Source organism: Dipodomys spectabilis, unplaced genomic scaffold, assembly GCF_019054845.1.
Source record: "Dipodomys spectabilis isolate Male_0828 unplaced genomic scaffold, ASM1905484v1 ptg000095l, whole genome shotgun sequence".
Taxonomy (NCBI): Eukaryota; Metazoa; Chordata; class Mammalia; order Rodentia; family Heteromyidae; genus Dipodomys; species Dipodomys spectabilis.
In genome coordinates this window covers 23,532,038-23,559,033 of record NW_024870772.1, presented here as the reverse complement: position 1 = coordinate 23,559,033, position 26,996 = coordinate 23,532,038, and the positions used below count along the sequence as shown (strand labels likewise).

Genomic DNA, 26,996 nt, shown 5'->3' with positions numbered 1-26,996 from the left:
ACAAAGCATTTCCGCATAAAAAGAGTTAATTCACCAGTGACCATTTGCAAGCCTGCTAGGTACAATCCCAGCAGACACATTATCAGATGAAAGGAACTGCAAACAAACTGGGCTGAAACCTTTCTTTGTCCAAACCCAGCCTCTTCTTCCTGTGATGTCATACTACAAATCTAGTGAGCCTTTTCTTTCTACTTCAGAGAAAGCCCGCCTCACAACAGAGCCAGCAACTGTGGAAAAAGCCTCAATTCGGCAAGAACTAACAAGCTTCGGAGTTTATTTTGGAACCTTAAAAAAAAAAAAAAAAAAAGACTCTTCTACTTACCACCATTTGAGATCCACTGCAGGAAAACCAAAAAGGAAAAGCTCGTTTAAAAGAAGTCTAAGGACAAATTAGGTATGTTTCAGTTTCTGAAACCCTGCACTGAAAATCAAAGTGAGATTGACAACTGGAACTTAAACTTTCTGGAGCCTGAAGAAACTTTCATTTTGGAATATTCATCTTAACTACAGCAAAACAAGTTTACAAGACAAATGACTGTGTTCCTATCTAAAGACGCAGCTTTTCTTTACAATTGCGATCCTATGGGTTGGCTTCACGACTGAACTTTCCCTCAAATAAGCCCCAGATTCATGGATTTTCTCGGGACTAGAAAAATGAGAATATTTTCCTGTTGAAGAAGCTACTGGAAAGTTTACAGCAACAAGTTTCATGTTTCTTTTGGAGATTTCTGAAGGAAATATAATTTATAAAACCACTAAGAGATCCAAATAATCTGCAAACAAATTGAGTGTTGGTTAGTCACAATCAGAATACCGAAGACGACTGCCAGCAAGGGACAAAAGGGCCTCACTCAGAAAGCGGGACTGCCTTTATCATGGTAAGCTCTAACAGCTCCCATTGCTTCTATGATGACTCCTTTAAGTACACTTTGTATGGCTGCATGTTCAGCATGGTGTTTGTGCTTGGGTTAATATCCAATTGTGTTGCCATATATATTTTCATCTGTGCCCTCAAAGTACGAAATGAAACTACAACGTATATGATTAACTTAGCAATGTCAGACTTGCTTTTCGTTTTTACTTTACCCTTCAGAATTTTTTACTTTGCAACACGGAATTGGCCATTTGGAGATTTGCTTTGTAAGATCTCTGTGATGCTGTTTTATACCAACATGTATGGAAGCATTCTGTTCTTGACGTGCATTAGTGTAGATCGATTTCTGGCGATTGTCTACCCATTTAAGTCAAAGACTCTAAGAACCAAACGAAATGCAAAGATTGTGTGCGTTGCTGTGTGGTTAACTGTGATGGGAGGAAGTGCACCAGCAGTGTTCTTTCAGTCTACCCACTCTCAGGGTAACAATACCTCAGAAGCCTGCTTTGAAAACTTTCCAGAAGCCACGTGGAAAACGTATCTCTCAAGAATTGTAATTTTCATCGAGATAGTGGGATTTTTTATTCCTCTCATTTTGAACGTAACTTGTTCTAGTATGGTGCTAAGAACTTTAAATAAGCCAGTGACATTAAGTAGAAGCAAAATAAACAAAACTAAGGTTTTAAAAATGATTTTTGTCCATTTGGTCATATTCTGTTTCTGTTTTGTACCTTACAATATCAATCTGATTTTATATTCCCTTATGAGAACACAAGCGTTTGTTAACTGCTCCGTAGTGGCAGCAGTAAGGACAATGTACCCAATCACTCTCTGCATTGCTGTTTCCAACTGTTGCTTTGACCCCATAGTTTACTACTTCACATCGGACACAATTCAAAACTCGATAAAAATGAAAAACTGGTCTGTTAGGAGGAGTGACTCCAGATTCTCTGAAGTTCAAGGCACAGAGAATTTTATTCAACACAACCTACAGACCTTAAAATGTAAAATATTTGACAATGAATCTACAATATAAGCTGCCTGAAATAAAAGCACTGGGACTTCACTGGGACAAAAAGCTACAAGTTCCTTCAACTGTGAAAAGTATTCTCTTGGAAAAACTATTTCTCCACCTCCAAAAGAAAATAAACATGTGGACATTTTAATGTTTTTAAAGAAGATTTGTATTCAATGTATTAAGCATTAAAATATATTCCGTTCTTGTATAAACTCCATTTTATTTTTCTGAGCCACTATCATGTGTTTTCTTCATTAAAAAGATCTCAAAATTTAACTCAAAGTCTGAAAGTGGTTATGATTTCAATAAGGTGATAACTCCTTACTTTTAAAATTCTTCATTAAAATACTAAATGGTTTCCTGAATTTTTATGCTAAACTATTTACTCATGTGAAAAGTTTTAAGAAGTTAATAGATTATTCAGTATATTTCTATTTCATTTTGGAAACTCCCAATCCTGTTTTACACTATAAATGAGAAAGAGTAATTTGAAATAATAAAAAAAAAAGTAGAGTTATTTCTGCCAAATAGCTAAAAATGTAGTCTCTTCTGTAGAATGACATCCTAACACTATTTGAAGGTCATAAGCAGTTTACATTTGTAGAAAACACTTAAAAGTTTTCTCTCTGTAGTTAATAAAGAAAAAAACAGGTACTGCCTAAACATTTTTAACTTTCTAGCAATATACTTAATATTGGAATTATATATGCCACAAAATCTAGAGTGAAGAAACTAATAAAATGCTACTTTGTTAATAAGTACATTACTTAAGTAAAATGCTATCAAAAAGTATATTTAAAGGTATATTTATGACACAACAAAGAACTTATATTTTAAGTTTAAGAAACACTAGATAGTGGAGTAATTAAGATACTATTTACTTTTCCTTCCTTTTCCTCATCATTTTAAGCTACAGAGTTGAAATATGCTATTTAAATAAGCCAAATGGTTGAATAGTTAGAAATGCTACTTAAAGCTGGAAAAATGTTAATGTCACAAAATTAAGGTCATAATTTTTACACAAAAAGAAACAAACCTACAAAACAAATAATTAAACACAAATTTTCATTACACAAAACGAAAAGATAAGGCTTTGAGCTTTAATTTAGAAAGAAAATACCAAGTACACATAAACTTTCATTTTTTCAGTGTATCACCTCAAAAATTCAAGCAGTTTTCTCCAAGGTGGACCTGTTAGACTGAATTCAGTAGCTTATTCAGTTTTTACCACTTTATTTCAAGTCTTAACTATAACTGAAATGGTACTTTTAATTTTGAGTTTTGCTGTTCTGAGCTTGGAATGCAATGATTACAGATAAAAATCATAGTCTTTTGCCAGATCAGATAAATAAGATAATAGAGATCTATACTTTCCTTTAGGTAAGCCTAAAGTAAAATAAACCTTTAAAGAAAAACAAACAATAAACTAACAAAGAAATTTAAGCCTGGTCTAAGAGACATTTATATATAAACTGTAAATATGTTTTCTTCAACTGACTACAAGTTCCTATATGTCATATCATACTTCAGAAAAATAAATAAATTTAGCCTTCTCAAACATGATTGCTGCGTTAAATGGCACTGATTTGGAGAAAAGTGGCCAGAGTTCTGTTAACTTTGAGATTTCTCAGAGTTTGAGATTTCTCAGAACTCTCCTTGCCTAAAAACAAGCAAATAAAACTTAAGGTAGATCACAAAGCATGAATATTACTTTAAAATTCTACCAAATAGTTACTACACAGTTGTTAGTACTGAGCTCACCACAGAAATTTTTCTTGCCCTCTTGTGAATGGTAGGATGTATGAATCAACATTTATGATTTCTTCATGAATACCATTACAGGTAATACTAGTTTTTTCATCTAGAACTTCAATTACTTAGCAAATCTTACCTATATGGACAGAAAGAGTTCCAGAACACAACTAAAACTATCTTCCTTGGCTTGAGTTGCACTTAAAGTTAATCATATATTGCAAGGGTTTTTCTTTCAGCTTTACTCAGGAAATCTATATTAATCTTAGAATACTGAAGCTTTACTTACTTTTTCTTACCTTGAAATGATAGTACGAAATTTTAGTCATTCCCCCAAAGTACTGTGCCATTCTTTATTTCTGGGTTTTCTCCTTTTTTTCTTTTTTCTTTTCTTTTTTTTTTTTTTAAGATAATTTACTTTCTACAACATTTTATTCTTTTTTTTTTTTTTTTGGTATGCTGGCATGAGGCTTGAACTCAAGGCCTCCTGTGCTAGCTTGGCTTTTTTGCTCAAGGCTGGCACTCTACCTCTTAAGCACAGCTCCAGTTCTTATGTCATTGATTTCAATATCTTCATAAAATCGTTAACTATTCAACTCGTGTTTCCGTGTTACCTTCCTTCAAACAGAGTAAAATCAATAACTTTTTCATACCTTTACAGAATTCTAGGAACTCATTCTGAACTTATATCTTTCCTGAGAAAAATACCAACTAATTAACTATGTACAAAGTATGTACATACTATAGACACAAAAAAGTAAAGAAAATGAGGAAAGTACTTTTTCATATAGCACTCATCCAATCTTATTTACATTCAAAATATTGGAAGTCAATTTTAATTAAAATCCTGATTACACATACTGTTATTTCAAGAAATTAGCTGTTCAATTGAGGATATAAAATTAAGAATGGAGAAAAGCTCACCTGCCCAACTGAGAAACATTTATAAATGGTAGGTAGCTACTACTCATCTAAAGAAATACAATTAGTTTTGTCTTTTGTTGCTATATTAAGTTACTATTGCCTAAAGAATCTTTATTATTTCCCAACATTCTATTTCAAGGTCAATCCAACTCTACATGTCACAAATGAAGATTTTGTTTTTAATTACAAATGACATTTTTGCATATAAATTATTTTAGTAACAGCACTAAGATGTAGATGAAATCCCAAAGTAATGCTACAATAAATTTCTTAAAAAGTGTGGCCAAGAAAACTGAACTACCCATTTAAAACATGATGTCTAAAAGATAAATTCCAAATTCAAAAGACTAATAAATTTATGATAATAGAACATATTTAAATCGATCAATTATTTAATGGTCAACAATACAGTTTAATTGGTAACATGAGATCAACAAGTACATACTACTAAAATTATGAATTCTCATCAGGAGCTGGTTGTGCACATCTGTAATCCTAGCTACTCAGGAAGCTAAGATCTGAGGATCGTGGTTTGAAGCCAGTCTAAGCAGGAAAGTCTGCGAGACTCCTATCTCCAATTAACCACCAAAAAGCCAGAATGGAGCTGTAGCTCAAGTGATAGAGGGTCAGCGTTGGGCAAAAAACCAAGGGACAGTGTCTTGTCCCTGAGTTCAAGCCCCAGTACTGGCATGCATGTATCATGTATACACACACACACACACAAAATTATTCAGAGTATTTTAGTATTTTATCTCATATTCCCTAATACCTGACAGGGATTTTTTTGTTTGTTTGTTTTTGTTCGTCATGGGGGCTTGAACTCAGGGTCTGGGCACTGTCCCTAAGCTCTTTTGCTCAAAGTTAGTGATCTACCACTTTAAGCCACAGTTCTACTTCTGGTTTTCTGGTGGTTAACTAGAGATAAGAGTCCTATGGACTTTGCTGGCTGGGCTGGCTCTGAATCAGACTCCTCAGATGTAGGCTTCCTGAGTAGCTAGGATTACAGGTATGAGCCATCCTCAGCTAACAGTTTTATAAAAGAATACAGTGTATAAATTAAACAAAGCAATGGAAGATTTTTTTAAAAAAGATCAAGAAATTAACTTCAGGCAACTTCTCTATTCTCTGCAAAATCCTTCTCCCTTTCCAAGATTTACTTTGTTAACCTTTTAAAAGAGTATAAAATTATCTCCTTCATCTGAAAAGTAGTGATAAAAACACAATTTAGGAAATATGACCCCAAAGTAGGCATAATTAAACAATTAATAAATATTCAGGGGGCGGTGGTGGCTCATGCCTGTAATCCTAGCTACTCAGTAGGCTTAAATCTGAGGATCATGGTTCAAAGCCAGCCCGGGCAAGAAAGTCTGTGAGACTCTTATCTCCAGTAAACCACTAGAAAACCAGAAGTGGCACTGTGGCTCAAGTGGTAGAGCGCTCACCTTGAGCTGAAGAGCTGAGGGATAGCGCCCAAGCCCAGAGGTCAAGCCCCATGACCGACCAAAAAAAATAAATGCTTTATAACATTGAGCTACATCCATCACCCTGGTTTTCGTAAATAAAGTTTAATTGAATGTAGGAGTAGCAAATATGTATTGTATACTTACAGATGAGCTAATCTAATAGCCTTAGTGAAACCTTAGTGGTTTCAAGGCAGTTCTGAAATAGTTAAGAGGAAACCCAGAAACTAAAAGTCTAAATAACTTGTACAAAAGTCATGTAAGAAGTTGAGGTGGAAACTGGGTAAAAACTCAATTATTTTGACTTACCTATCTCATTAAAAAACAATTATTAGCACCTGTTAACTGTAACTAACATAGTTCTTCAATATTTAATAGTGGCCAAGGAGAAGCACATGCAAAGACCAACATACATACATACATACACACATACACACATATATGCATACACACACAAACACACATACAATTGAAAGAAAGAAGGAAGAAAGAGAGAAAGTATATTTGTGTAAGGTTAGTGCAGTGTTAAGATTATACTATATTTGAAACTAGATTCTCAAGCATCAATAGCTGGTGAAATAACAGTACACACATCACATATAAAAAATGTAGTACTACTAAGAAGTTAAAAATAAGGAGAAATGACTCTGGTCATTGTGATATGAATTATTTCCAGAAAGAAGTATTAAGCAAATAAAAGCAAAGAGTAAGAGTACCTTCATGTACGGAAAGGCAAAGGAGAAAAAGGAACCATGTTTACCTGTTTATTTTTACAAAAATAAACTAAATAAACTAAATAACAAGGCATGGGTGCAGATGAGGTTCAAGGAATGCTGAAGAATATGATACTTTTCTGAATATATCTTTTTGTACAATGTTTATTTTGGGAAGAGTATTTATGTACCTGTATCAGTGAAAAGCAAACTTTGTCCTCAAGAATCAGAGAGGAAATGCTTTAGGCCTGTGGGCTACACAATTTTGCGCAATTTAATTCTGAACTGCAGTGCACAAGAAGGTCTAATCAATAAAGTAGCTGTGTTCCAATAAAACTTTATTTACAAAAACAGGTGGTAGCCCTGTGAACCACATGTGCTCTTGGCTAAAGCCAAGGAAGATAAAGAAAGAAAAAAAATCCAAATCTTAATTTGTATTACTGCCTTGTATATAACATTATTAATAACTATTTGTTGAATAAATGTATATTAAAAATTATTGTATTAGCACACATGAATTGAACAAAGTGAGGAGTTTCATTGTGGTATATCCATATATTGAACATTGTACTTGATCAAAGTCATCACTTATATCACTTTTCCTTATCCTATCTTCCCCCAAACTCACTTTGAACTTTTTTGTGAATTTTTTTAGTGAATTATGACCTGTTCATAAATCCATACAATGTATTCTAAACATATTAACAGAAGGACAGGAGTTCTGATCACGGTTTTGCTAGTGCTAGTATGCCCTTAGTTAAATCCTTTATTTACCATGTTGAACTCTATCTTCAACTAAGGATTTTTGGATTAGGTGAAACTTAAACTCCCTTCTTTTTTAAAATATTTGCATTGCTCTGACAGCTTTTTTATTTTTTTAAGACCATGATCTCTCCTTTTTTCAATCCCTTTTTCATTTTTTTTGTCATTATTGGAGCCTGAACTCTGAGCTTGGGCGCTGTCCCTTTTTCATTTTGTTAAAGTATATTCTGAAGGAATTTCATTTCAGCTATAACAATCAAGCGATAAATTATTTTTTTTGTCTGAAAATTATGTTTGACCTCAGTTTGACAGTGTAGCTCAGAACTTTGTTATCAAATATCTAGTATTCCTGACAAGAATGCTAATTTGGATCTTATTCCAAACTTATTTGGTTTGAAAACTTTTGTATTATGTTAATCATGAATTTTTACCAAAACATGTTCATTCATGGATGGCACAGCAAGTGAGCTTTCCATCTCACTTTGGAAAACTTCTGCTCTTTTATTTTGGCAGTCCTGGGATCTGAACTCAGGGCCTTGTTAGGCAGGTGCTCTATCACTGAGGAAGCCTCCTGTTATATTTTTTTCTCACCTCCATTTTCCCAAATCCTTCTTGTGGAATGAAGAGAGAAATACTGAACTGTCATGTTCCAAAATATCCAAGTAAGGGACAATATTATCCAACCTAACAATACAATATTTTGTTGAATTGTCCAAATCTGTTACAGAAGTCTGAATTTACCAGTTTCTACTTTTTTCTCTTTGGCACCATCAGGAAACTCCAGTCCTAGGTATTTATATACACATAAAACTTAAGATGAGGTAGGGCCAGACATAACCAGATGCTCCCTGATTTACGGTTCCATTAATGGTGATTTGAAAGCATAAACATTATTCCATAGAAACCATACTTCAAACTGTAACTTTTTAATCTTTTCTAGTAATAGGACTTGTTTCCATTCTGGGTAGCCACAGTGAATCATAGTCATGTGACCACAAAGGCAAACAAGATGCACTGTTCAGTTTACAGTGTTGAGTTGCTATGCTATTCAGTAGATTAAAGGTTTAAAATATTTTTTCTTGTTGTATTTTCAACCTGAAATCAAAGGGGTAATTGGGCTATAACATCACTGTAAGATGAAAAGTGTCTACATTTGTACCCTTTGTACTTTGTGCCAATAGTAAGGTGTGCCAAACTCTGCACTTAGCTGAAGTGGGCCTTACTTTTTGCCCAAACTGGCTGCAAACTGTGATCCTCCTGATTGTTATCTCTAGATTTTGATCAGAATAATTAGCAGTAACATCCCATTCTGCATTTGTTACATGAAGTTTGGAGGCTAAGACTCTAATTTTTATCAGAATTTTTTTGTTACATCCATCAATAGATGCTCACTTACTTTTTGGCAGTACTGGAGTACTGGGTTTGAAGTTTAGGCATTGTGCCACTTGAAATACACCTCCAGCCAACTCTCACTAGTATTTTTTATTTTTTGACAGTTGTGGTACCTGAATTCTGGGCCTGGACATTGTCCCTCAGCTCTTCAGCTCAAGGCTAGCACTCTATCACTTGAGCCACAGCGCCACTTCTGGCTTTTTCTCATGTGGTGCTGAGGAATCAAACCCAGGGCCTCATGCATGTAAGGCAAACACACTACCACTGAGCCACCTTCCCAGCCCTCTCACTAGCATTTTATTCTCAAAAAATAATCAACATCTCCATTTCCTTCCATACTTCCCCACTTCATAGTCTTAAGCCCTGCTGAGTATCGAGTGTGTGTGTGTGTGTGTGTTTGTGTGTGTGTGTGTGTGTGTAAGGGAGAGGGAGAATTTGTCATTTCTGAAGGTTTTTTGGAGATAAAGGGTGTAAATGTATGTGAAAAGCAGTTTGATCCAAAAAAAAATTTGAACCAGAAAAATTGTTGGGTACAGGGAGAAAGGAAGTAATAGCATCATCTAAGAAAAACAAGAAAAGTCATACCATTTAAAAATGCTTTTAATAGTCGGGCGTCAGTGGCTCACACCTGTAATCCTAGCTACTCAGGAGGCTGAGATCTGAGGATCATAGTTCAAAGCCAGCCCGGGCAGGAAAGTATGTGAGACTCTTATCTCCAATAAACCACTGGAAAACTGGAAGTGGTACTGTGGCTCAAGTGGTAGAGTGCTAGCCTTAAGCTGAAGAGCTCAGGGACAGCACCCAGACCCAGAGTTCAAGCCCCACAACCAACCAAAAAAAAAAATACATCCTTTTACTCCAGCTAAGTAATAACAAAAGGGGTTTTCATCAAAATGTAAGTATTTTATGAACAATATAATCTTCAACTTAACTTTGCTTAAAAGGATAATTTTCTAATTTATTTTATGTTATTGTTAGCTCATATTTTAATAGGACATAAAGACCTATGATTCATATACAATTCTGTTTTAAAAATAAAGAAATAATTACAGAAGTATAAGATATCCATATTGGCAAGGCATAGATGGCTCATACTTGTAATTCTAGCTACTCAGGAGGCTGAAATCTGAAGGATTGCAGGTTGAAGCCAGCCAATGAAAAAAAAGTCCGTAAGACTCCATATCCAAAACAACCAGCAAAAATACAAGTTAGAGGAGTGGCTCAAGCAGAGGAGCAAGCAAGCCTATCAAGAATGTGAGCTGATAAGCAATCCAAAGACAAAGATGGGAAGGGAGGCATGAAAGGGAAAAAGGGAACAGCTTACACTAAGCAAAAAGAAGGAAATGTACATATTACCTGATATGGAAGAAATAACTGTATTGTTAAAGCTCATAGAATTCACAAACTTTATAAATCATGATAATGACAATTTGCCTTGTAATGGTTAAAATGTGTTTGTGACTTTAAGTATCACTATTCCATAATACTGTGAAATTTATGTAATCACCTAATCTCAATTAAAACAAAAAGGAAAGTGAGAGAAGGGATGGGTTAGGAGCACTGGGTGAAGACAATGTTGTCAGACACCTTGTGTTTATATACTCTTTTGTAGAATGGGAACTTCTTTGTACAACTACTTAAAGATAATATAATAAAAATATTATCAAATTATAAAAAAAGAATGTTAGTTCAGGGGTAACAATGCTCAATAGGAAATGTACTCATGTAACTGTAACCCCTCTGTACAGTATCTTTACAATAACAAATTAAAAAAAAATTTTTAAAGTAAATATATGATATAATCTAAAACAAAACAAAAGAAGAATGGGGATTCAGCTGGGTGCCAGTAGTTCACACCTGTAATCCTAGCTACTCAGGAGGCTAAGACCTGAGAATCGCGGTTCAAAGCCAGCCTGGGAAAGTCTGTGAGACTCTTTTTTTTTGGTCCGTCGTGGGGCCTGAACTCTGGGCCTGGGCGCTGTCCCTCAACTCTTCAGCTCAAGGCTAGCGCTCTACCACTTGAGCCACAGCACCACTCCCGGCTTTTTTCTTTTTGCTTGTGGGGTGCTGAGGAATCGAACCCAGGGCCTCGTGCATGCATGCAAGGCAAGTGTTCTACCACTGAGGACCTTCCCAGCCCCTTCTATGAGACTCTTATCTCCAATAAACCAACAGAAAACCAGAAGTGGTGCTGTGGCTCAAGTGGTAGAGCCCTAGCCTTGATCTGAGTTGCTGAGGGATAGTGTCCAGTCCCACCCAAAGTTCAAGTTCCATGATCAACAACAACAATGTGAGTTCAAGCCTCAATTCTGGCAGAAAAAAAAAGTATTCACTCTGAATTTAGGTTCTTCAGAGGAAAATATTTTCTAGATAAAGGCTGATAAACAGAAGCAGCAGTTTATTTAAATAAAAAACACTAGTAAAGAACCAACAGTGAACTGGCTCATGCATCACACATGTAATTTTTATTAATGGCCAAAATAATTGATTTCATAATATTTTATATTGTGGTCTCAAAACTTTTTCATCAGATCAAAATACTTAAAAAAACACGTAATTCAGTATAAGCTACTGATGTGTTTATTTTAAAAAAGGAGATATATAGTTACTCCGCAAGAGATTATAGAGCTGTTCATTCAAAAGTAATTACAGAGGTCAAGGATATAATTTTTTACATTAACATGACAATCTTTACTAGCTTCTATCATCTATAGGCCAGCCATTTTTCACTGGAATTTAACTGTGAAAAGTTCTTTTTTTCAAGAGAGCCTATTTCAATATAAGGGAGTTTTAATAAGTTAGCTAGTGACCTAAAAGTACATAATTCTAGCTGGGAACTGAGAGCTAACACCTAGAATCCTAGCTACTCAAGAAACTAAGATGTCAAAGATTGAGGTTTGAAAACAACCCTGAGCAAAAAAAGTCTCTGAAACTACAATTCAAGTTAACCAGTAAAATGCTAGACTAGAGACATGACTAAAAACAGAAATCTAAGTTAGATCAAGGCTGAGCTCAAGTCCCAGCACTGGTATAAAGAAAATATTTAGTACCAAAAATATCCAATATTGGACATTGAGCTATAATTTGGCTTTTCACTCATGGCTGGTGCTACTACTTGAGCCTCTAAATTCAACTTTTTGCTAGTTTAACTAAAGAGTCTATTTGATTGCCTGACCTAGCTTAAATCTTCAATTTTCAGATCTCCAGTTCCTGAGTAAGCTAGTATTATAGGTGTGAGCCCCAGGTGCCTGGCATTCAATATACTCAGTAGTAAGAAAGATAATGCAAGAGGTTGGATTTTCAAAAACATTTTTATTGTCAAGCATCAGTATGTCATGCCTGTAATCCTAGCTACTCAGAAGGATGAAATCTAAAGGTTGCAGTTCAAAGGCAGCCTGGGGAGGAAAGTCCATGAGACACTTATCTACAATTAAACACACATGCACATGTACCCATAAGCACAGCCAGAAATGGAGCTGAGGCTTAAGTGGTAGAGAGCTAACCTTGAGCAAAAAAACTAAGGGACAGTGCCCACTTCCTGAGCTCAAGCTCAGGACCAGCACACAAAATATTTTTATTATTCTTGCTAAGTTTCAGTATTTCTTACTATCATTAAAATATAACAGTATGTCATGCCTGTAATCCTAGCACTTGGAAGACTTGGAAGACTGAGGCAGGAAGATCTTAAATTCATGGACATTCAAGACTATGTAAAAAAAAGAAAATCAAGGGCTGAGGTTATAACTCAATAGTTATAGTGCTTGACTAGTATATTATCAAGTCCCTGGCTATGCTTTCAGTATATAAACAAAACAGCTTTTTACTAAACTATACACATTAGGACAGATACTTCATAAGGTATTCCTTTGTTTTTTGCATATGCAGAATTCTATCTTCACAACTCCAGAAGAGATAACAAGTTTAAACTGAAAACTCTTAAGACTGTATTCAGGAAGCCTTTAAGACCTGTATTGGCCCCTCTAAAAGGACAAGTGCTTCAATTCCCACAGGTTAAGCATAGGAGCTATTCCTCCTTTTTGTTTGTACTTGAGTAGGGAATAGCGCTGTCAGGATTAATTACTGACATGAATCATAACTCAGTCAATATAACAAATTCCAACAGATGTGTAACAGCAACCCTCCTACACTTAACAATGCCAGAGTTCATTGACAACTTTTCTCCCCTAAATTCTTTCCACTTTGAGAAGGTGATAGGATATATGGGGCAAGCAGGAAAGGGAGGACAAACAAGCCCAATACCGAACCTACGTTCTTGGTTCTCTGCTCTTAAGAAATCACTGCATGGAAAAGGCAATAAAGTAAAGAGAAATAACAACTGAAATGTTTCTTATTATCATTCTTATATATGCTCATTTATTCCTCACAACTCTAAATGATCAGCATTATTTTCCCCATTTTACAAATAAGAAAGACTGAGATAGTGAGACATACATGTTCAGAACTACACCAAAGCAAGTCACATGATATCTCTGAACCTTAGGTTTCTTTATCTATTAAACAGAGAGAGCAGTGTTTATCCTTCCAGACAAATAAGACCTGTGATACAAAACTCAGACTCCTACCACAACACAGTAACACATATGAGGAAAAAGGCAGGCACAGATAAAACACAAAGAAACTAATTCTGACAGCCCAAATTTCAAACAGTTAACTAATACACACCAAGAAGCAGCATAAAGTACAGTATGGACCCAGAGCCTGAGTAAAAATGCTGACTGTACTACTACCAACTAGTTTTATGGACAAAATAAGATGTCTCCATTTCTCTGTGCATGTTTCTTCTGTGATAATGAAAGCTTCTGTTCATAAAGTTGGAAAATATAAAGGGGTTAGCAAATGTAAACACCTTTTATAGTGCCTCTACATGTATAAAAACATTGGCAATTTTTTCCTTTTTATAAAAACAGTTGTGTAAAGGGGTTTCAGTTTAACACGTCAATTTTTGTGTACAAGAACTTGATCAGAGTCATCTCTTTTATTATCCCTTCATCTTTACCATTTCCACTTATCTCCTCAAGGTTCCTAATTCAGTTTACACACACACACACACACACACACACATATACACACACACACACATATATACACATATACATAATGGACATTGTCTGTTCTTATTCCTACACTGTAAGTCTAGTGCTAATTTGTATAAGGAAACATTCCAAAGAAGTAAGGGAGAGATGAGCTGGTTTAAAGCATTGCTTTCTAAATAAAGTTTCTATAAGCTAGTTAAAGGCATTCCTGAGTTACTAAAAAAATTTTTCAACCTGAATTTTTTTGTGCCATCGCACAAAGAAGTAGGTACAGTGTGGACGGTGTAGAGGTGAGGGGTAAAGTACCTTCTCCTCCACAATGAACTGCAATTTCCAAGATTAAAGAGGGGGCAAATCCATAGAGAAAAGAATAGACTTAGGGTCTAAAAAAAGATCCAACCAAGTACTAGAATTTGCTTGAGAAAACATTTAGACAAAGATTTTGTTTCAACTGCAAACAGACTTAGCTTAAGAACTTGTGCTTACAGAAAACTAAATACAAAAGAAGACTTGCACTGTCTGTGTTTTACATAACGTGTAGAGTCAACAAAAACAATACATTTAATGCCTTACTTTGATCCTGAGTAACTAAGAAGAAAGTTATTTTACTAAATTGAGCTTATATATTCTTGGATCTTTTCTTAGTAAGGGATTTTGAACTCAGGGGCTCAGTGCTTGCTAGGCAGGTACTCTAACACTCCATCAATATTCTTGGATCTTTTCTAAAGCAATCATTTCTATATACATTTCAGTGAATACTTAGTAAAATAATTATTTACATGAACTGAGTTACTATCCTATTTTCTTTTGACATTTACTGTGTATCTATGCATCTTAATTTTCTTATGAATATTAGAATTCTATTTGGAATTTATTCCTTGATATTTTCCCTGTTTTATAATATTCCATATGCCAAAATAAATGTTACAGTGGTATCAATGAGAGAAGGGAGCCCTGAGTTCAAATCTCTAGTAATGACAAAACAAAAAAAGATTTCCTTCAAAAAATGTTACGTAAGCCTGGGAAGGTGGCTCAGTGGTAGAGTGCTTTGCCTTGCATGCATGAGGCCCTGGGTTCGCTTCCTCAGCACTACATAAGCAAAAAGAAAAAAGCCGGAAGTGGCGCTGGGGCTCAAGTGGTAGAGCACTAGCCTTGAGCTGAAGACCTGAGGGACAGCGCCCAGGCCCAGAGTTCAGGCCCCACGACCGGACCCCCCCCCCCAAAAAAAAGTTATGTGAATACCTGTTGTAAAAAATAATTAGTGCCTACTCTAAGATACCCAGGATGCAGAGATTAGGAAGAGTATAGCTCAAGCTTAGGCTAGACAAAATGTTAGTGAGACCTCATATCAACCAGTAAGCTGGATGGGCATGGTGGCACATATGTGTAGCTACATGAGAGACAGACATGGGAGAAGCAATCCTAGAATGGCAGGGAAAAGATGAGATCTAAGTTGAAAAGGTAAAAATGACTGGGGCATGTCTCAAGTGGTAGAGCACTATCTATGAACAAATAAAAACAAGCAAGAGGGCTGGGAAGGTGGCTCAGTGGTAGAGCGCTTGCCTTGCATGCCTGAGGCCCTGGGTTCGATTCCTCAGCACCACATAAGCAAAAAGCTGGAAGTGGCGCTGTGGCTCAAGTGGTAGAGCACTAGCCTTGAGCTGAAGAGCTGAGGGACAGCACCCAGGCCCAGAGTTCAGGCCCCACGACCAGATCCAAAAAATAAAATAAAATAAAAAATAAAAACAAGCAAGAGACGGAGACTTAGAGTTCAAGCCCCAGTTCCCAGCAAGTACAAGGCTCTGAGTTCAAACTGAACTACAACCAAAAAGAAAATTGTGCTTAAAATTATTTGGTGTATTCACTTTTCTAGCAAATATACTTTACCAATAGTGTTATGTTTTCAGTTTTACAAAGGTAGGTACTCTACAATCTAGCTTTTAACACCATTTTAATCCTCATGTACCACTGCACATTTCTAAACCTGCTACAATTTTCCCTCATCCACATATGACTTTTTTTTTGGGGGGGGGGGTCCAGTCATGGGGCCTGAACTCTGGGCCTGGGCGCTGTCCCTCAGCTCTTCAGCTCAAGGCTAGCGCTCTACCACTTGAGCCACAGTGCCACTTCTGGCTTTTTCTTTTTGCTTATGTGGTGCTGAGGAATCGAACCCAGGGCCTCAGGCATGCAAGGCAAGCGCTCTACCACTAAGCCACCTTCCCAGCACATGACTATTCTTTTATACTGATTCACTTCTCTACTAGATTCCAAACTCCTTGAAGGCCAAAGACTGTCTCATATATATTCATGATGTGTGTGTGTGTGTGTGTGTGTGTGTGTGTGTATGTGTAAATATCTACACCCACACAATTCACAGAGGCAAGTAACAGTTCCTTTAAAAATAGTAGATGTACAGTAGAATATCATGTACAGCCCAGAGAGGAGAGAACTGGGAAGAACTGGGCTAAAGGAGAACAGGAAAGTGAGCTCTGTTATCTTTCTTAAAAAAACTATTCTTCTCTTGGTATCCTCAAGCCTGTAATCCTAGTTACTCAGGAAGCTGAAATCTGAGAATCATAGTTTAAACCTGCCTGGGCAGTAAAGTCCACGAGATTTTATCTCCAATCAACCATCAGAAAACCAGAAGTGGTGCAGTGGCTCAAAGTGGTAGAGCGCTAGCATTGACCTGAATTGCTCAGGGACAGGGCTCAGGCCCAGAGTTCAAGCCCCATGACTGACCCAAAAACAAAAACAAAAACTAAAAAACAAAAAAGCAAAACAAAACAAAACAAAACCCTGAGCCAAAAAGCCAATAGCAGAGCTGTAGTTCAAATTGTGGAGTGCTAGCTTTGAGCATAAAAGATCAGGACCAGCACAGGGGCACTTATGTCAATCCCTAGCACTAGCACCAAAAGGAAAAAATATATAATTTTCGGGCTGGGGAGGTGGCTCAGTGGTAGAGCGCTTGCCTTGCATACCTGAGGCCCTGGGTTCGATTCCTCAGCCCACATAAGCAAAAAGAAAAAAAGCCGGAAGTGGTGCTGTGGCTCAAGTAGTAGAGCGCTAGCCTTGAGCTGAAGAGCTGAGGGACAGCGCCCAGGCCCAGAGTTCAGGCCCCACGACCGGACCCCCCCCCCCCATATATATATATATATATATATATATATATATATATATATATATATATATGTATGTATATATATATATATATAATTTTCTTGAATATTTTATAAATCTTAAATCAATCCAAAGGAATATGGATTCTTATTCAGTAATAACAAGAAATTCTGAGCATTAAATGGCTTTGTAAGAACAACATATACAATTCTAAAGGACCTTAGTCATTTGGTATATCTCAATTTATGAAGCTGAAGCATGGTAGAGCTAAGCATGTATAAGTTCCTAGTTTCATCCTCAGCATCATCAACAGGAGAAAAGATGCAAATGTTTCTATTTACAAGGAAGAAACTAACACACATTAACTTGTACATGGAAGTGCTAAGAGCTAAAATCACGTCTTCTGATTCCATGTCCCATAATATGCATGCCAGCTCTCATTGGATAAAGTGGTTTGAACCAGAGATGGCAGTGAGGAATTAATAGAGTTGTGATAACAAGACAGGGCTACATTATCACAGTCATAGCAAAGATGTTAGGTTTCCTGGAAGGCAGTGGAGGATACTGTAGGTCCCTGAACAGGAACATACCAGGAATAGCATTTAGGAAAACTAAGTAGGCAAAAAACCAAACAAACAAAAAAGGTAGACAGTAGCATAAAAGGTGGGAGACCAGAGCAGGCAGAAGGCGATGATATAAGAAGGTGGTCTATGGAAATATAAATTAAAATGGATTTTTAAAATAATTAAATCTGAGAGGCATGGTAAAATATTTTTAAAAATCATATAGAACTTAGTGGATAAGTCCAAAGGTCAACTACCCTGAGCAACTAATGAACTCTTTTTTATTGTTGTTGTTGGTCATGGGGCTTGAACTCTGGGTTTGAGCACTGTCCCTCAGCTCTTCAGCTCAAGACTAGCGCTCTACCACTTGAGCCACAGTGCCACTTCCGGTTTTCTGGTGGTTTATTGGAGCTAAGAGTTTCACAGCTTTTCCTGCCTGGGCTGGCTTTGAACCTCGATCCTCAAATCTCAGCTTCCTGAGTAGCTAGGATTACAGGCATGAGCCACCGGCACCCGGCTTACTAATGAACTCTTTATCAAAATGAATACCAGGAAACAAAAACATGTTTTGGGAGGGGGCAATGGGTCAGAGGCACAGGAACAGAGTGAGGAAGGGTGAACAAATGCAGTCATTACAGTCAATGTACATCATGAAAAGAATTGAACTACGTAAGTCGAGGGTAGGGATAGGAAGAATGATGGAAGAGGTGACACTGAAAAGATACATTACATTCATAACTGACTTAAGGAATTATCCCCTCTTCATACAACCATTTAATAATAAAATTCTAAAAAAATAATTATAGGAATTCCAGGTACTGGATTCCTGTCTTTAATCCTGGCTACTTAAGCTACTAAGATCTAGAGGATCACAGTTAATAGCCAGCCCCGTCAAAAAAATTCATCTCCAATTAACTACCAAATGGAGGGACACCCCAAGTGGTAGAACCCTAACAGTGAAAAGAAAGCTCTGAGTTATGAGACTCTGAGCTCAAGCTCTGAATTTAAATAAATAATTAGCATCAAAGTCTATTTTAAATTATAGAAAACAAGATGGAGAGACTGCTTGATATTCAAGCCTAGAAAGTTTTTAAGTAATAGAAAAATGGAGATATTGGGCGTAAAGCAGTATTTTGAATAAAATAATTTCAGTTCTGAATAGTGAAGTCAAGTCTTCTAAGTCAACTGAGAATCTACTAGTTGACTGTACAAGTTAGGAACATGACATTAGGAATAAATTGGGTCGGGGTGAGAAAAAGTAAAGCCTTAACTTCAGACATAATAAAATTTCTAAATTTTGATTTTTAAAATAAATTAGCATAATTGTTGTGTTACTTTATGACTTCTATTGTTTCACTGTCTTTAGTGGTTAACTGTGACTTAACCATTATTTTATAATTCATTTGCCTTCCTGACACATAGTTTTTTATAAAGAGAAACTTAAAAAATGTGTCTCATGGTAAATACTAAAACCTTTGTGCAAAGTGCACCAGAGGTTAATGACCCACTATTCAAACAGACAACAGATATCCTTTTTTGGCTTTCTCCAGGCTACAGGCTTTTCTCCCTTTTGTGTTCACTTCCTGTCAAGTTTGACATTTCAAAAGAATACTAGAGAAAAAAAAACTACTTATAAGTTTGTCACCAAATAAGAACTCTAAAAATAGGAGCTAGCCATTATCAATGTACTGATGTATTTTCCTTCCTTTAAAATTTGGAAAAAAATAATTGAAAAACAATTGGAAAGTAATTGTCAATATTTTCTTATGTAAAAGTACGCTGATCAAACTAATGTAATTTCATGAAGAAATCTCCTAATATTCCACAGAAAAATGGAATAACAGAATCCAACTACATTTGACATTTAAATGGAATTCAGTTTTGATACTTACTAAAATTTAGAAGAAATAATAACTAGCACTTTAGTGTATTTACTGTAGGAAGTCAGAAATATCCTCTAAAATTCTTTTAAGTGCATGTATTTCATATTTGTAAGTACTTTATCCATTACAAACTCTTATGCTTATTGATCCTGTCAGCCCTAATAAAGGAACAGGGACCAGATTTGTTTCAAACAACCGCAGTATTAAAAGACATAAATGAGACCTAAATGAAACAACAGTTTTCAGGCACTGAACAGGCAATCTGAGATCTCTGAGAGATGGAAAACCAATGGTGATCCTCACTGTTGCCACAGTTTACTGAAACAGTTTCCAGGCAATGACATAAGAAGAAGAAACACAATTGGATACCAATAGTTCCAAAATAACAGATATGAAAAAAACAAGGATGTTAAGTAGAGAGTCACTTTGGCAATAAACAAGGGAACTAAACAATTGGAGGAAAAAAAACCACCCCAAAGAGTAGAACCATCCCAGGCCTGGAGCACGAAAGAATTCTGATTTCTACTAGCTAAAGTAAAAAAGGCTGTTATCTATATTTGATGTAGAAAACTCAGAAGGACACTGCCTGGGCAGTGGGGAGAAATTAGTTATGTAGACTGCTTTTTGTCTAAAAACAGGGGGAAAAAAATGAAACATGGAAAAGATCAAGTAGTTGTTAATAATTTAACTGTATCCCAAAATAAAATCAAAGAATATTAAAAGAACTATGAAAACAGCTAGGACCCAGTAAGGTAAAATTCACAATATATAGCAAGCAGACATGTGTGTTGATTTCTCTTATTTTGGTAGTACTGAAGTCTGAACTCAGGGATTGCATCCAGCACTCTTTGCTTTAGGTTATTTTTCACATAGGGTAATAGCCTTTACCCTAGCTGGCTTTGTACTGAAATCATGTTCATTTCTCTTAGAGTAGCTGGGATTACAGGTATGAGCCTGCATGTCCAACAAAAATACAAATTTTTAAAAGAAAAAATAGTAGCCAGCTGCCAGTTGCTCTCACCTATAATCCAAGCTACTAAGGAAGTTCAGATCTGAGAATTGAGGTTTGAAGCCAGCCCAACCAACAATCTTAAGAGACTTTTATCTCCACTTAACTTTAAAAAGCTGTTAGTAGGATGTCAGCCATGAGCAGAAAAAGCTGAGCAACAATGTGAGGCCTTGAATTCAACTCCAGTATGGGTACCAAATAAAGAAAGAAAGAAAAAGAAAAACAAATAGCAGTTAATAGAAACAGACATAAAAGGAACTAGACCTTAGAATTAGTACACAGGGATGTAAAAAATTAAAGATTAAAAATATAGTAGATGCAATGAATAGCGTATTAGATATTTCCAAAGGGGTAGGGAAATCAATGAACTTGAAGATGTAATTTTATAAATCCTCCAAAACAAAATATAGAAAAGGAAACTTGATTAAAAAAAAACAAAAACCAACATCAATAAGCTGTAGGATGTCAAGAAATCTAATATTTATGTGACTAAAATGCACACTGAAAAGCTAGGGGGAGCCAAAAAATATCTTAAATAATGACCCAAATTTCCAAATGTGCTATCAGTAAGTTCATGTATCTAAGCAGAATTCCAAACAAAAGAAACATGAAGGGCACATCAAGGCAGATCATAACCAAATTGCTTAAAATGGCAATTTTAAGTCAGAAAATCTTGGAAGCAGCCTGAAAGCATAGTCCTACTACACGTAGAAAAACAAATACAAGGCAGATTACGTCAGGAACAATGCATACCAGAAAACAGAAGTTATGTTTTTAAATCACTGAAAGAAAAAGACTTAATTTAAAATTCTATGCTCAGCCAAGTATCTTTCAATCCCTTCTAGATATATAAAAGTTGAAAGAGGGGGAGGGGGTGAGGAGGGTTGGGTGGGGGGGCGAGGGGAGGGTGGGAAGGGATGGGAAAGGGAAACAAAGGAGGAGGCTACAATGCTTGATAAGAAATGTACTCATTATCTTGCCCAGGTAATTGTAACCCTTCTGTACAGTACTTTCACAATAAAAAAAAAATTTGAAAAAAAGGAAAAAAAAGTTGAAAGAATCCTCACTAAAAGCCTATACAAGCATAATCTTAAAAAGAAAAATAATGCCAGATGGAGATCTGAATAACACCAAGAAGCAGTTTCTCCACAAGAAGGCCAGGAGGATAAAATGTGGCTTGCAGGAGGGAGGGAGGAAGAAAGGAGTGCCAAGTGTACACGGAGAAGCAGCAAAGTATCAGATGTGCTAGTAAAGAAGAACCACGGAGGCACATCTACCTCTAGACATCTGCTGACACCACATGGTCAGAGATAAACTGCCAAGTTCTTCCTGAATGCCTGACCTACAAACTCCTAAGTAAAATTATTGTTTTAATGCACTATATTGTTTCCCATAGAGAATACTCCTAATATCTCTTTACCATTTAATTCCTATTGATTCCCCTACCTTCCACTCCCCAAGCTCTGTCTTTACTTTTGTTGTATCTGTAGTTTCCTTCATAGGCAAACTTCGTTTTAAAGAAAGCCACATATAATCAGTGTTTCCACTTTATCACAATTTGCATCTTATCCTGTCCCCACCATTTCATTTAGCAGTCTTGCTGCTTTCATTGTCTTCTTTTGTCATTATTATTAGAACTTTTCAGTTCTCTCAAGGTTACTTCCACAGTGACTGAAACAGCAAGCACTCTACTCTCTCAGACTTTACAATGCTCTCTCTTAATGACTCTAACATCTTTTATTTCTTATGTAAGAGAGAATATTCTTTTTCCTGTGCTTTGTTTAAAGGCTGGAGAGTCTAAGGATTCTATCTGTGGCCTTCTCTTTTCATACTATAATAGAAATACTTATAATTCATGCTCAACATAATCAAATGGAATTTGTTTTCCCAGAAAATGACATCGAATGGTGGGTATCTTATTTTAATGAATGACACTATTACCTACTTAAAGTCAGGTAAATTGACGCATCTCTGTCCTTTACTATACATTATATAAGCCATTGCTACATCCGAAAATACGATGACAGATCCTGTTTTCATTGCTTGTCATACATTAAACCACTTAACAAAAGGTGTGCATATGTAATAATACATAAGGCTTATAACATGACTAATACATGGCATGGCTAATGAACAAAAAATGAGTGAAAAGGAAGGAAGGATGATTACAGCCTAGTATAAGAAAAGAGGAAAAAGCAAAAGGAAACTTTAAAATGTGGTAAACAAAAAGGCAGGGAAAAGTATTTCCTTGAGGACAGGCAGAAACAAACCTGCTTGTCCTGAGTGGTAGTTAAACAAGAAAGAGAGCTTATAAACCTTTTATATTCTGCCAGGCGCTAGTGGCTCACGTCTGTAATCCTAGCTACTCAGGAGGCTGAGATCTGAGGATCGAGGTTCAAAGCCAGCCCGGCAGGAAAGTCCCTGAGATTCTTATTTCTTATCTCCAAGAAACAACCAGAAAATAGGAAGTGGTGCTGTGACTCAAGTGGCAGAGCACTAGCCTTGTGCTGAAGAGCTAAGGGACAACACTCAGGCCCAGAGTTCAAGCCCCATTACTGACAAAAACAAAATCCCTTTTACATTCTTAAATTACTGAGGATCCAAAAAGGCTCTGTGTGTGTGTGTGTGTGTGTGTGTGTGTGTGTGTGTATGTGTGTGTGTGTATGTGTGTGTGTGTGTATATTTACTATATTGGTATTGCTTTATTTGAATTAAAATTTAATTAAAACCAAAATCTTATTAAAATAGGTGATTTATTTTAAACAATTATAGGTTAAATTAGTATTTTGATTTTAAAAAACATTCTAAACAATGACAACAGAAGAGTGGCATGGTAATCTTTCTAATGCCTTTATTATCTGATTTAGCAAAAGATCTGGAGTCTTACATCTGCTTTTATATTTACTTTCTTTCAGTATGTTGTTTTGAAATATACAGAAAAAAGTGTACACTTTCCCCCTTAGAGGGATAAAAAGAGACTTCTAAAGACTTTTTAGGTAATTTTGGTCTTTCTTCCTTGACACTACATCAAATTCAACAAGTGGTACTTGAAGATTAGATGCACTGTTGAATCAGTATCAGTGAACAGAAACTTTTCAGTCTAAGAACTTACAATTAGTATATCATACTTTTAATGAACCTCTTATACCTTTATAACGATGCATTAATCATTTGTAATATTAATTCCCTGAATTATGAAGATTTCTCAAATGTTAAAAAATATACATATAAAAATCATATTCACTGATATCAGCATTAATATTATCAGAAAAGTTTTTCATGTATTGGAAAGACGTTAAGGTAACAGTGATGAACAAGGCTTCCCAAAATTCTAGTTTTCACTTGAAGATATAGTCTATCATTGGTAACTTTCATTGTCAAGTTTTTGTTGAAGCTTGTTTTATTTATCAGGAAAATGTACACAATTGCTTATCCATCTCATAAGTACAATATGTGTGTTTTTATAAAAACACCAACTAGTTCAGTCTCAACTCAACCAACAACTGTCCTCAAGACAACTAAGAATTCTGTGGTATGTACCTTTACATATCCTTCAGTTTCACAATTGAATGTTTTAAAAACATATATTCAAGAGTGGAGATTTGCCAGGCACTGGTGGCTCACGCCTGTAATCCAAGCTACTCAGAAGACTGAGATCTGTGGATCTCAGTTTGAAGCCAGTCCAGGCAGGAAAATTCATGAGGTTCTAATCTCCAATTAATGACCAAAAAGACAGAAGTGGAACTGTGACTCAAGTCATAGAGAACTAGCTTTAAGTAAAGCCATTCAGAGACAGAGCCCCAGCCCTGAGCTCAAGCCTCAGTACTAGCACCAAGAAATAAGGAAGGAAGGAAGAACAAGCTGTTAGTAGAATGCCAGCCATGAGCAGAAAAAGCTAAGCAACAATGTGAGGCCTTGAATTCAACTCCAGTATGGGTATCGAAAAAAAAAAAAAGAAAAAGGAAAACAAATAGAAGTTAACAGAAACAGACATAAAAGGAACTAGACCTTAGAATTAGTACACAAGGATGTAAAAAATTAAAGATTAAAAATATAGTAGATGGAAGGAAGGAAGGAAGGAAAGAGGGGAGGGAGGAAGGGGGGAAGAAGGAAAGGAGGGAGGGAGGGAGGGAGGACAGAGAAAGGGAATGGGGAAGGGGAAGGGAAAAGGGAAGAAGGAAGGTGAAAGGGAGGAAAGAGAGAGAGAAAATAAAGAGGGAGGGAGAATTTAATCAAATCAATATTTTCCAACAAAAATATCTTAAGTGAAACTGATACTTTTTTAAAAACTAAGTGTGCAGTGCTTAAGAATCCAACACTATTAGCCAGTTTTTTACCACTGCTTTAATTCATGCAAAGGTGTTAATAGCTTTAGATCATCTGTTTAAATATCAGCAGACTACGAAAAGCTAAATTACATCTTATCAGTAATGTACAGATTCCCTGAAGTAGTTTCAAGTACCACCAAGGAAACTTATCCCACACTCTGAACTGCTGACATAGAAAAAGCACAAAGCTTTTTAAAAAGAACATTTGAGCCATCAAATAGTTAAAGCTCTCAAAACGTGTTTGATTTTTCTGTATGATAAGTAATTTTATAATTACATTTTGACATCATTTTATATCATGAAGATTCTGGATTCTTTTCTTATTCTTGAATATTGATTGAGTGATTGTGTGTCTATGTTATCAGGCACCTGTCTGTCATTGCTAAACTTGAACTGTACATTCCCATTTACTGGGCAGCAACTCCAGTCACAATTCAGACCTTTTATCTTTCATTAAGCTACTCAGAGTAGTTACGTACAGGAATGATTCAGGTTTCAGTCAGAGATGGGGGTCCTCAGAATTTGGGCATACATTCTCTGGTTCTTTCCCTTGCAAGATTCTTCCATTTTCTTCAATGGCCAAGGATTCCTCACTTGCAGATATCTCTACTTTCCCTTATCAGAAAACCCAGAGTTCCCACTGGAATCCTGACATCACTGTCTTTCCCATTCTTACTCAGAGACTCCTCCACAGGCTGAGAGCTTTCCTCTGTCTTTTCATTTATGCCTGTTCTTTCCCGCCAATAATTTCAGGCCATTGTTTTCTATATGCTGTGCAGGTTGTATAGTGGCCATTTTTTTTTTTTTTTTTTTTTGGTATAGAGTCATGTCATGAAGGGTATCCTTCCCAGATCACTAGGGGAATACAACAGCAGAACATATCTATCTGGGGAATTAGCATAAGATCTGCATAAAATCTGGCTTCAGTGAGAAAAATGGTCAAAAGGTAGTAAATGGGATATTATAAAAAGTAAATAATACTGCTGGGAAGAGAGACAAACTGGAGAATAAACACCTAATGTCTGTAAAGATTTACTGGAAAAAAACATGGTATTTACAAATTACAGAAATCAGTATATATAAATCTCATCTTATCACCTACTAGCATTATGAACTACTTTTTTTTTTTTTGGTCAGTCATGGGGCCTGAACACAAAGCCTGGGCACTGTCCCTCAGCTCTTCAGCTTAAGGCTAGTGCTCTATCACTTAAGACATAGCGCCACTTCCAGTTTTTTCTGCTTATGTGGTGCTGAAGAATTGAACCCAGGGCCTTATGCATGCAAGCAAGCACTCTACCACTGAGCGACCTTCCCAGCCCCCATTATGAACTTCTTAATAGAGTTAATAGGCCCAAATACCTGGAAGCCACTTAACCCAACCTTTAAGTGTGATGAATTCTCAAATTTCCAGAGAATGTATTTACTAGATTTATCAATAGATCATCCCAACATCATACACTTACAAACTGTTTGCTAATCTCCCTGAATTTGTGTTTCTCAAGACTGTCAAGCAAAGATGCTGAACCTGTTTCCCCAGAAGATCATTCAAACTACAATGATATTCATTATTTCATTGAATTATAGGAGTCAAGAATGGGAATTATTTAGTTCAGTGGTAGAGACTTGGCGATCTATGTGCTCAATTCCCAGCATCCCCCAAAAATATTGGCAATGGTAACTGATTTGATGTTTCCTAACCAATATTAGACAATGTACCCATCAATCTCTGAAGTTAATGAGAAATGTCTACTGTGATATAGAACCTAAAGACTGTCCTCAGAGTTAGTTGCACAGATGGGCTTAATTTATGAAAACTTTCAACTATCATTTAAAATAAATACTTTGTATGTGTGTATATGTTTGTATTACACACACATATGCATGTCATATCCCTTCTCTATAAAGCCCATTGTTTTCATGGGAAAAATACAGAGTGTCCATTCTGTTTGTGAGGAAGGAGTTATCTTCACATAGTTACCCACTACTACTCTAGGTTTTTGGCATGAAAAAAGTAATATATTCAAACATTAATAATATATGATCATATAGATGTTCTCTATTGTTTCATCTCCTAGAAAGTACACTTAGAATTTCAATTCTGGGGCCTATCGGTCTCACACCATCCTATCATAAACAAAAAAACCGCA

General features: G+C 36.1%; 2 protein-coding genes across 2 annotated transcripts in view; one reads left to right on the top strand and one right to left on the bottom strand.

Annotated features, from left to right (window-relative positions):
* Rb1 (RB transcriptional corepressor 1) overlaps window positions 1-26,996 on the bottom strand; it is a 133,845-nt gene that overhangs the window by 47,794 nt on the left and 59,055 nt on the right. The window lies entirely within an intron of this gene.
* Window positions 165-2,168, top strand: Lpar6 (lysophosphatidic acid receptor 6). The gene has a single exon (XM_042685771.1). It carries the CDS (start codon window positions 876-878, stop codon window positions 1,908-1,910), a length of 1,035 nt encoding a protein of 344 aa, XP_042541705.1. The 5' UTR covers window positions 165-875; the 3' UTR covers window positions 1,911-2,168.